At 43.2% G+C, this 12,034-nt stretch overlaps 1 protein-coding gene across 2 annotated transcripts in view; it reads left to right on the plus strand.

Annotated features, from left to right (window-relative positions):
* The window catches only part of ALDH4A1 (aldehyde dehydrogenase 4 family member A1), a 677,659-nt gene that overhangs the window by 106,639 nt on the left and 558,986 nt on the right, over positions 1-12,034 (plus strand). Inside the window, exon 1 of one of the 2 annotated variants that reach the window (XM_044063052.1) lies at positions 3,923-4,022. The exons of the other annotated variant lie outside the window; for it this stretch is intronic. Within the exon in view, the coding sequence (XP_043918987.1) occupies positions 3,961-4,022 (62 nt within the window). The 5' untranslated portion in view covers positions 3,923-3,960. Of the gene's footprint in view, positions 1-3,922; positions 4,023-12,034 lie in introns of those variants that run through there. 2 annotated transcript variants of the gene reach the window in all.

A 12,034-nucleotide genomic window follows, 5' to 3' on the forward strand; every position in this document is an offset into this window, starting at 1 on the left:
GTCTCTCCAGCTGCTGAATGTGCTTTTTGAGGTACATGCCAAAAGCGGCATTGTACTCAATAATGGGTCTTATAAGGGAAGAATAAAGGGGTGTTATGACCACCTTGTCCTTGGATGAGATATTCTTACTAATGAGGTGGGCCATGTAGAAAGCTTTCTATACAAAAGAGGCAATACGGTGGTCAAATGTCAATTTGCTATCAACCTGGGTGCCCAAGTCCCTCACAACTGATTGCGTGCTTAGGACCTTATTGTTATTGTGATAATTTGTGGAGAAATCACTCTCCCCAAAAGGGATGATGATGCATTTTTCAGCATTCAATTTGAGGCCATGTTTCTGGCACCAATCATTTGTTTGGGTGAGACCCTCTTGGAGGATATCCACACCACTAGGTGAATTGATGACAGCACCCAGCTTGCAGTCATCTGCAAACTTGGTCAGCCATAGCTCACTAGATTTGATCTGCACCTCTGAGAAGTATATCCCAAACCACAGAGGCCCCAAGACTGATCCCTGGGGTACACCGCTTGTTACAGGTCTACTACTTGAGGTGGCTTCCCCTATTTTGACTAGGTGGGTTTTATCAGTGTGCCAGTTTGCTACCCATCTGGTAACATATGAATTGATGCCTAGCTGAGAGAGTTTATCTATTATATCCAAGTGGGGAATAGAAGGGTACTCACTCAGCTGTACTATATATCCTAAGTAAACCTATTTCTCACTTTCCCAGGGCATGAAAACATTTAAGTGTAGGAAAGTTGATTGACTATCACGTCACTGAGTAGAGGTTCATAAAATTCACACAGATGAAAATATCTCACATCTAAAACCAATCCCTTGGTAAAAGCATTTGACATAAATACACAAAACGCAAACAAAAGCTTAGTCTGGCTTATTCTTAGGAATTAAGAAACAGTGTAGTGCATTACACAAAACAGCACAAGTGGCAATGTACAGGATTACGCTGATTCAGAGGCATACATAACATAATTACACTACCTGGGAAACGCAGTTGAATTGAGCCAGGAACAAATACAACAACAGTCAGACATGAACCAGCTCAAGAACCACATAAAACATTTATTAGAATAAAACATTTTAAACAAATATAAAAACATTTTGTAGTATAGCAGTGTATTTATAAGTGTAAAAGAGAGGCGCATAAAGACAAGGACTGAGTATTCTGAACATAAATGGATAAAAGTTTCCCTTAGTTGAATAAGCTGGTTAACATTAAGCCCAAGTTTTAAAACTCAGGCAAATTAGGAGTTAATTTTTTGTTGATTATTTATAATTATTTAATTAAAGTCAGGTGACCTGGTTAAGTATATTTAAATACAGTGAGCTGAATTCTCTTAAAAATCTCTGAAGAGGCTCTTTGGTGTGAAAGCTTTATTTTTTTAGATTTTGTGTTTTTATATGTTATTTTAATAAATATGTTCCAAGGTTCTTGAGCCAGTTCATGGTGTTTGGGTTCCATTTTCTCTGTCTCTTTCTCTGCCATGAAGTGGCCTGGGCTTTAGTGCAAACATGAAGTATTATGTTGATGACCCTGTGGTAGATCTGTTGTGGCCATCAGTGCATTCACATTTATCAGAACGTTCTGCCACACATGCTTTTGAAAGGTCTTGCTTATGTTTAGAATGTGCATTCCATGTAAGACTAGAGCCTGCAGTAACACCGCTGTCTCTGCTGATACAAACTCGGCCAGTTGCTGCCTTTGTTTTCATACTACTTTAGTATTTGAGACCATACTCCTGTGGTCAGTGGCTGGCCACAGATTTCACACATCATCTCTGCCAGTTTACCACCCATGTTACAGCTGCATCTGAAACAACTGACACACCTGCTGTGCTGTGCTTTCACAGGCCATTTAGACAGCACATAGATGGTTTGTGGTATAATGTGTGGGCAGTCATCTATCTGTATGACATTTGCACCCTTCCAACAGGCAAAACAGCTGTGTGCCCTACTGAACACATTTGCAGCCTGAGACATGTAGCAGGTGTGCCTTCCTCACCCCAATCCCCTTTCTCTGTGTATGTCAACTGATCTCCTTTGGCTGAGGGTACTCCCAACACATCCCTCCCTGTCTCTGTCACCATCCAACATGATTACTGTAGAAATCTCTGTCATTAAACAGTCCATTTGGTGAAAAGAAGATTGATGGACTTGTGCTCTGTCTGCTCACAGCCCCTTACCCACCTCCCTTTATTAGTCTCATGTTGTGCAAGTTTCTGTTCAGTATCCCTCCCAGTATGTTAATTATGTCCATTCTGCATTCCCACCTGTTGATGGTCTATGTCTCCTTATACAACTGCTGTAGTAGTGTTTTTCATTTTATGTAACACACCAGTATTGTCTTAAAATATTTGCTTGCTGTGCTATTGCAGTATTGATAGAATGATGACCTCTGCAATGTCATCAGTGGCTTTTATTGTACTGTACTGGCCCTCATAGTGTAGCAGTTATGCTAAGGAAGTAATTCAGATGAAATATTTCTGAATCGCACACACACAATGCAACATGATGACAGCTCAACATCATGCAATGGGGCCTGTGCACATGGATGCTTGTCCATGATACACTCTACACATGCCCAGACAACTCGGTTACAACCACTTGTCCTGTGGGGTTTGAAAACCCAGCAAGTAACCTATAGTGATACAGTGTCATTTCTGTGTCATGGGTAGCATTGTGCTACCTTGATACTGCATGGTGCATATGTTGGCAGTGCCGTGCTGCCACATGTGAGGAGACGCAAATGCCACCATCCTGTCCATGCATGAGTAATTGTGCCACTGCACATTGCCATTGGGCTGATTGGCACTGCCACACTGCCACGCTGTCAGTGTGTCATGACTGTTTCATTATGTGTGTCAGTGCAGCTCAACTGCCATTTTTACTCTTGGTTTCAACCAGCTGAGTAGCTATGACTTTTTGGTGGCCTGATTTTTGGAAGGGCTGTTGCATTGTGCAGCAGATAGATTACCTTTCTTCACCTGCTCCATCTGCACAGCCAGGAATGCCTGCAGGGTAATCTTATGAAGTCCTCTCCAGTACAAACTGAATGCTTAGCAACTGTTTGCCAGAGTGGTGAGTGATATTGGGTCTATATTATATAAACAAAGCATTAAAATGTCGGCTCACCTTTGATCGACCTCTATTTCTCAAAACTGCATAACATCGAACCCTCAAATCACTGATTTCTTTCCAAGGGAAAGAAATTGGTAGCCCAAACACACCGCATTACAAGAAACACTATTAAAGTGGGGGGCTATGCCCCCCACACCCTACCCTAACTAAATATACTAACTCCGAGGCCCCAGGGCCAATAGCAACCTATAGGGAATTCACCCTGGGGATCAACTCTGTAGCTCTGCTCGACAGTGGCACAGGAAAATAATTTTCTTGGGTGGCAAAAGTCAGGGTACCTTTTTGGCTGGGCTTGTATAGGCCCCAGGGCCGATAGCCTAGTACCTACCTATGAACCTATCACACTACAGTCGGGAAAAGGGCAGATTTAAAAGAACGGCCAATGGATTTCTTTCCCGTGGAAAGAAATCGATGATTTGCCCATTCGATGTTGTGCAGCTTCGGGAAATAGAGGTCGATCAAAGGTGAGTCGACATTTTAATGCTTTTTTTATATAATATAGCCCCGTGATATCATGGGCATCCCCCCACTCTGATGAGCAATGCCAGCATTATTACAGTGATCTGAAAGGGTGTCATCCTGATCTTCTCTGTCAGTGGGAAGATGTTATGTAGGCACAGCCAGAGCTTTTCAGTATGATTGCTTACTCAGTTGTCTTACTAAAATAAGCCTTATCATAAGACCAGAAGCTGTTTCTGATGCCCATAGGCTTGGTGTGCTCACCTGTTTTGTCTTTCAGCTCTTGAAGAAACCCAGGACAATAGGACAGCCTGTGTGAGGAAACAGGTGTTGGAGCATGTGTAATGGAATACCTGTCAGAATACAGGATACACCTAATCCCTGCAACCTGTGTTACCCCATGCTGGTAATTCTAAACTGCCAATTTTTTTATGCTTGTGTTTGTAATGTATTTAAACATGTGTTGTATTATGTTTGCTTTCTATTTAAACTGTATGAGAATGTAATCTGTATTTTCTTATTGTAACTTTAACATTTTTTGTAAAATTATTGTACTCTTGTTTGAGTTTCATTAGGCCCAGGTAGTCATTGAACGGGTTCTTGTACCAACCTACCCTTCCAGTAAATAAACAAACAAACAAATACAATTGTGTTACTACCATATATTTATATCCCTTAGTTGGCTGTTTTGCACTGCACTTACCAGGTTTGTAGTGTTGCTCAGCAATATAATCATTGCGTATATTTGTATTCACTTTATATCACACAAATACTAAATGTGTATGTAACTGTGCTGCTGTCCTTAATACTGTCATTTATTCATTATTCATGACACTGACATTGTATTGCACAATGTACTGACCTTTGGTGTAACACTTCATGTAAGAGAGTAGGTTTCTGGGGGTACTTCTGCACTTTGCATTGTACATTTCCTTGTACTTTTGTGGTTGCTATGTGAGGCATGCATGCTGCCCTATTCTGGTTACCTTTTCATGTTGTATCAGTGCCCATTTCACTCTCTTTCACTGTGGCAGGTATGTTTGGAATAGCCTGAGTGTGTCTGATGTAAGCCAGGTGTTTACCACTGCATTTGTAGTTCATGTTATCAAGGTGTAGCATTACCTATGGTTTTAGGTGTTCATTTCCTATTCCTGTTGGTATGCCTAGGCATGTTATATGTGGCAGAGTGCCACCTTGTGCCACATGTCACTGCTTTGCCCTACTGCACATAATACCTGTACATACCCTGTTACCTCTGCAGGGCTGTACACTTTATTTCTACATTGTTTCATTTTCCATGGCACACAAGCACTGATTCATTTACAGTGCCACTTTCCTACACAGCAGTGACAGTACATGTGGCATCATGTCCTGCACTATCATAACACAGTCTAGTTATAGCTGTTCCTGGGCATTTATATTGCCATTGCTGTCTTGACTGCATTTTCTCCTTCCATGACCCTTAGTATAAAAATATTTTTTGTACTATTCTGTTTTTCCTGTGTCGTTGTCTTCACTGTATTATTTTTCATTTGCTGGTTTATCTCTTTTTACATTTATTTTTTTTCTGCAGCATCTGCCATGGAGCAATGTGTGGTGCTGCATTGTCTAGTGTACCCTGTACCAATGTCACTACATTCTGCTGGGTCCCCAACTTCCTCCATTTTGGCATGTCTGCAGAGTGATGAAGGTCATCCTGAGGGGTTTGTCCAGTAAGGCTCACTGGTGGCCTCTGAGACTGCTTCTATTTTGGAGGGATGGAAACTCCTAATCAAGGACTATCACTAGGGAGTCCCATAGAGTCACCAATGGGATATATGCAGAGTGGTGTCAGCTTTGATGGACTGGTGGTTTGACACCCAAATTGGCATCCTGAAGTACATTGTCTCGTGGCTTGTAGAGTCAAGAAGCTGTCCCATCTGCAGTACTACCAGCAAATGGATTTCATGAGGGCAGTCCTGGAGGTGACCATTTTTGACTGGGTTTCCCACTGTTGCAGTTTGGTGGCCAGTCCTCATTCCTCCCTATCCTTCATCAAGATATTCTCCTTCCTTGTGTGCTACTCTCCCTCCCCAGTTTGTTATTCAGTCCCCAGCAGCATTTGTCTGCCCTCTGTCTATATCTCTCTTTTATGTTCCCCTTCGTATCAGTACCTCCCCTTCTATCTTGCCTATGTTATTTGTTTTTGCCTGCCCCATCTACCTTTCCTATACCATCCTTCTTGCCCATATCATTTATTTGCCATTTGTTTACCGGGAAAGTCCATTGGGCCAAAAATGAGCCCGTTTTCAATGGAGGCCCGGGGAGAAAAGCTCCTAATCCAGTGTTACAATAGAAATCACAGTTTTACACTACAAGCCATCAGTCTATAATTTATACATAGTTCATTAATAAAATCAAAAACAGTTTGTAACTTATATACATATTTAACAGTGGAAATCAAAGCAGTTTGTCACTTATACATAAAGTATGAAAGGAAAACGGACATAGTATAAAATGAGTTATGTACATATTTAACAGTGGAAATTAAAGCAGTTTGTTAGTTATACCTAGTTTAAAGTGTGAAAGCAACAAGTATATAGTATACTGAGGATATAAAAATGACAGGATATGAAATAGTAAAAGTATATAGGAGTGTGCATTAATGGAGCATAATTAGGTAAGAATTAAAAGCAGGTGTTAAGGAGGAATGGATCTTACAATTCCATGTTATTTGGGTGAGTAAGACAGAACAGAGGAAGAAGTGAATATATATAGCGGAGATGAGAGTTAGGATGAAGCAGGGTGATGTAGAGTAGGAATGTAGTGGATGAAGTCAGGTGGGATGAGAACAGGAGCATTCCCAGCAAGAAGAAAGGTGTGAGTGAAGCAGGTTTTTAAAGGAGGAAAGGTTGTTGATGGTTCGAATTTGAGGGGGAAAGGAATTCCATAGTTGTGCTAGAGAGAAAGATAATAGAAGTGTCCCTGGGGTCTGTATAGGCTTATACACTTCCAGAAGGTTTTGGTTGTTGGACCTAAGAAATCTGTTGGGCTGATGTATTTTGAGGGTAGAGGAAAGTGTGGGGCAATTTAAAGGTTTAAAGATGAGCTTATGGGCAACAGAGAGCTGAATGTAGGAGAGATAGTTAGGGAGTTCCAACCAATTCAAGGAGTGGAGAACCTTGCAGTGGTTGGAGGAGGATTTGGATCCAGTAGCAAAATTTGAGCTCTTATTATAGCAGGAAGCAAGCTTAAACTTTAGAGAGTGTTGATGGTTGGTAAGAAGAGGGACACCATACATGAGAGAGGAAATAAGATAAGTGGTAAAGAGGGTGTGCTTGGTTGAAGAAGTGAGATAATGACCATGGCGGTATAACATGACCAGTTTTTGATGTGTTTCCTAATTAGTTTGTATGTGGACATCAAATTTTAGTTGATCATCAATACCATTTCCATCATCCACACCATTTTCTCTCCCTATACCTTTCTTTTTTAAAATATAAAAAAGTGCACTTGTCCACACCCTCGAAAAAAGTGCCCACCTCCCCTTATCTGTGCCACAGTTTCCTTCGCATTGCCCTTCTGTGCGTTCCTCTGCTTGCTTCTCCTGGCTTCCAAGTGTCACATCTCCCGATTTTCTTCCCCTTTACAATATAAACTTGGCTGTTTAGCCCTTTTATAGGCTGTCAGCTGTGTACATAGGTTTGCAGCTTCATAGAAGATTACTAGGAATGGCTCATGAACCTTTACAAGCCTAGTCAGTTTTCCCTAAGGGAAAGATAACAAGGGTCAGCAAGTGGGGTTTGTAGCTATTTTTTACGGAGTACCTCTGTCCATATGGGACATGCATGCCACCCCAGGAGTGAATTTATGATTTCCCTTCCATTGGTCCAGATTGTGCTTGAAGATAGTCAGGGAAAGGCTCTGCTTGATGTTACTAGGAAGGATGTTCCAGAGGAGGGGCAATCTCTCGGATACATCTGTTTGTCCAGCGTAATCTATTCATGTCAGAGATCAGGTTTAGATCTTTGAAGCCAGTAATCTTTGTGCAGTTAGTTTTGCGAATATGCAACATTTCTATCAGAGCTGGATTAGAGACTCCCTTGTAAGTCAGGCACAGATCACCTCTCAGTAATTGGTAGGAAACTGAGTACAATGATAGGGCTTTTAATTGATCCACATATGACATATTGGTTACACCCTGTATTTTTTTCTGGGAAACTTCTGTGGGCTCTCCAACTGTTGGAAGTGCCCAGTGAGGTACATGCAAAAGGGTGCATTGTACTTAATTATTGGTCTAATGAGAGCCAAGTACAGTGGTACTGTGACATCATTAGACTGGACACTATGCCCTTATTTATAAGTTGAGCCACATAAAAGGATTTCCTGACCACCGTGGACACATAGGTTCATAGGTTCATAGGTTCATAGGTTCATACTAGGCTATCTGCCCTAGGGCATTTATAAGCCTAGCCAGAGTGTGTATGGCTTTCGCCACCCATTTTAAATTAATTTTGCTATGCCCTTTTTCGAGGTTAGTATACTGCGCTTCTGTCTAACAGTGACACAGAAGTGATACCCGGGGTAAACCTACGATCTCCCATCCACTCATCAAGATACCTCTTGAAGAGAGTCAATGAGGGACTCTGCCTAACCTGGACTGGGATTTTATTCCAGAGTGAAGGGAGCCTCTGGGTTATGAATCTGTCCCTCCAGCATGTCCTATTTATTTCAGTGCTGAGGTTTAAGTCCCTCGAGCGTAGCTCGATGGGATTTGGATTTTCTGAGGTGCAGCATGTCCATTAATTCCGGGTTGGACATGGCTTTATAAGTCAGGCACAGATCGCCTCTGAGCAGGCGGTATGCCACTGAGTAGAGCTGGAGTTTCTTTAACCGGGCAGCATACGGCATCTGTTTGAGCCCCTTGATCCTCTTGGTGAGGTACTTTTGGGGTCTTTCCAGTTGTTGCAGGTGTCTGGTAAGGTACATCCCAAAAGGGGCATTGTACTCAATTATGGGCCTGATGAGGGATGAGTAAAGAGGCACGATGACCTCCCTGATCTAGATGTGAATCCCTTCATGATTAGGTGGGCTATATAAAATGTTTTTCTAACCACTTTGGCCACGTGGTTGTCAAATGAGAGATTGCTATCAACTTGGGTCCCCAGGTCTCTAATTACTTCTTCTGTACTTAATGGATTACCACCTATGTGGTAATTTGTGGGCACTTTGTTTTGCCAAAGGGGATGACTATACATTTTTGGCATTTAGCTTGAGGCCATGGCTCTGGCACCAGTTGTCTGTTTCTATGAGGCCCTTTTGGAGGATGCTTGTGTCAGCTGGAGAGTCTATTATGGTGCCCAGTTTGCAGTCATCTGCGAACTTGGTCAGCCACAGTCCTTCCATGTTGGCCTGTACCTCCGAGAAATATATACCGAACAAGAGAGGTCCCAAGACTGAGCCTTGTGGGACGCCACTTGTAACTGGTTTGGAGTCTGACATGGCTCCAGCTATTCTAACCATGTGGGTTCTGTCCTTGAGCCAGTTTGCAACCCATCTAGTGACATAGGGGTTTATATTTAAGCTGGTGAGCTTATCTATAATGCCCGAGTGGGGTATTGTATCGAAGGCTTTGCGAGGTCCAGGTAGGCTGTGTGGACCACCTTCCCTTGTCAATGGCCTTGGTGACTGTTTCAAAGAAATTGACCAGGTTTAAGAGGCAGGATCTGCCCTTAACAAAGCCGAACTGGGTAGGATCCAGTGTCTGTAGTTCCCCAATATCTTTATTTATAAGGTCCATGATGATCCTTTCCATAGCTTTGCAGACCAAGCTAGTGAGACTTATGGGGCGATAGTTTCCAGGATCCGTTGAGGCACCACCTTTGTGGAGAGGGACCACTGTTGCTGTACGCCACTCTTTGGGTACATATCCTGTAGTAAGGCTGAGATTGAACAGTAGTTTTAGGTTTGGGTTTAGCTCTTCTTGGAGTTCATGTAGGACGCAGCCCGGGACACCGTCTGGTCCCATTGATGCTGTGTTTCTTGCTTTGGAGAGGGCAGCTCTTACCTGAGCATCTGAGATGTCAGGAGCACAGCACTCTGCTGGGATAGATATTAGCCCTTTTGGTGGGGGGAGGGGGAGAAGTTTGCGCTGAACCTGTCAGCTAGGATGTTGGCAATGTCTGTGGGTTCGGTGTATTTTTTGTCATTTTGGACTAATTCTGAGCATATCTGGGAATTCCCACCCAGGTTCCTAACATAACTAAAGAAAGCCTTGTGATTATCCTTAGTGTCCTGTGCAATTTTTCTCTCGAAGCTGGCCTTAGACGATTTTATGAGTGCCCGTAGTTTTTTGCTAATACTGATCAGAGATGCCTTCCCTTTTTGGGATTTTGCTCTGTCATGTAGTAGCTTCCTCCTTCTATTGTATAGTTTGTTTATGGCTGGGGTCCACCAGACAGGTCGTCTGCCTTTGGAGGATTGGGTCTTGGTTTTATTTGGGATTGCATGATCCATGCATTCCTGAAGGTGTTCATAGAATGCGTTTATAAAGGATTTTGTGGTCTGGGCCGTATTATCCAGAGGCCCGGGGACTTTGAAGGATTCCACCTCGGTTTTGAGGAGTGTGAAATTTGCTTTAGAGAAGTTTTTCACTGTGGTTTTCTGGGCATGGGGTGGGGTCGGGATGTGAATATCCAGTGAGATTAGTTTATGGTCTGATCTTACCAGTGAGGGATACACTTCTGGTCTGGAGCATAGAGTCCCCATGTTGGTGATGATCAGGTCCAGTATGTTTTCCCTCTTGTGGGAGTGGTAACAAGTTGTTCCATAGCATTTGAGTTTATAAATTCTACGAACCTTTGGGCTAGGGTGTTGGAGCTAGAGTAATGCTCCCAGTCTATGGTTGGGTAGTTGAAGTCACCCAATATAATGGTGTTTGGAGAGACCTTCATATTTTCCAGTGTTCTCAGGAAGGCCAAGTGGGGTTCCTGGGTTTGGGAGGGTGGTCTGTAGCAGGCTATAAACTGGAAGGCAGTTTTACCCACTGTTAGTTGCACATGGATAGTCTCTGATGCTTCGTGCTGTGCCACCAACCTGGAGGTGTGGGTATCTTTGACTAATATTGATACTCCCCCTCCTTTTGTGGTTCGGTCCAAGTTTTGGGGCCGAAAAGCATGGTATGAGGTATAACCTGGTAGTGCTGGGGTGCTCTCGAGAGCCTTAAACCAGGTTTCTGTTACTGCACAGATATCGATGTTCTCCATGCTAAGGAGAGTTTCGAAAAGCGTGCATCTTGAGGTTTAGACTTCTGGCGTTGAGTAGCATTACTCTTAGTTTCTTATCCCTTGTGATACCTATGGAGGTGGGTTTGTCTTTTGAGCCTTGCCTAAAAAAGGCACTATGGGGGTAGCAAGAGCCTTTGCCAATATCCGAAAGCCCAGGGGTGACAGGTGCAAGCCGTCCCTAGTGAAGCATCGGGGCTTGTCGAGCATGTCATCCCAGGCTGACAGGCATTGGATCCCCTTTGAATGACACCAATACTTAAGCCAATTGTTGAAATTGATAATCTTGTCTTCATACTGTGGCATCATTCTTGGTGAGGGTAAGATGCTACTCAAGGTCAGGGTCATACCGGCCTGGGCTACATGCCCAGAGAGCTCCTCTATGTCTCTTTTCATGTAGTCCAGGGAGGTACGTCTCAGGTCATTCACACCAGCATGGACAATGACTGAGTCATATTTGTACTTGCCTTGGAGTGACCTGAGTGCTTGTGTTATGTGGCGGATCCTAGCGCCGATAGGCAGCTCACCGTGACCTTCTCCTTGTTCAGCCTGGTGAGCGGACGTCAGTGTGCCTGATGATAGAGTCACCTATTACAAGTGTATCAGGTGTGTTGTTTAGCCTTAAGGGCTGTGACTGTTCGGCACACTGGCTTTGTGAGCTATGTGTTGCATGTGTTTTGTTTTGGGGTAGCGGTTGCTTGGGTGTCTGCTTTGGAGGTCTTTGCTGCTTAGGCAGATTTTTATTTAGAGCCTCCAAGTATGTTTTTGTGTGTTTATGTGTTTGGTTTGCTGTCGTGGTAGGTCTATGTGAGACTGGAATTGTAGTGAGTGTGGTTTCCTTCTCCTCCTGACTGGTTACGCCAGTACTGAGTTGAGAGAGCTTAGCCTCCAGTTTGGCTATATGGTTGCATCTCTCACATGTGTTGGAATTTGTTGGGAGGAGGAGAGGGTTGTCTGTGTACATTAGGCAGTTGTAACATTGCCTCAAGATTCCCAGGTTCACCAGCTGGACCGGAGAGGAGATTGACAACTGACCTTTGGACATGCTAGAATAGTATTGGGAATTCCTTTATAATTGAAAAAAAGGGCCAATGGGGAAGAAGTTACTCAAGGGGAGTTTGTGAGGGTGTAGTACTTTTAATTTTTTTAGTGCTGA

This window comes from Protopterus annectens, chromosome 2.part1 (genome assembly GCF_019279795.1).
Source record: "Protopterus annectens isolate FY-2018-M chromosome 2.part1, PAN1.0, whole genome shotgun sequence".
Lineage (NCBI taxonomy): Eukaryota > Metazoa > Chordata > Ceratodontiformes > Protopteridae > Protopterus > Protopterus annectens.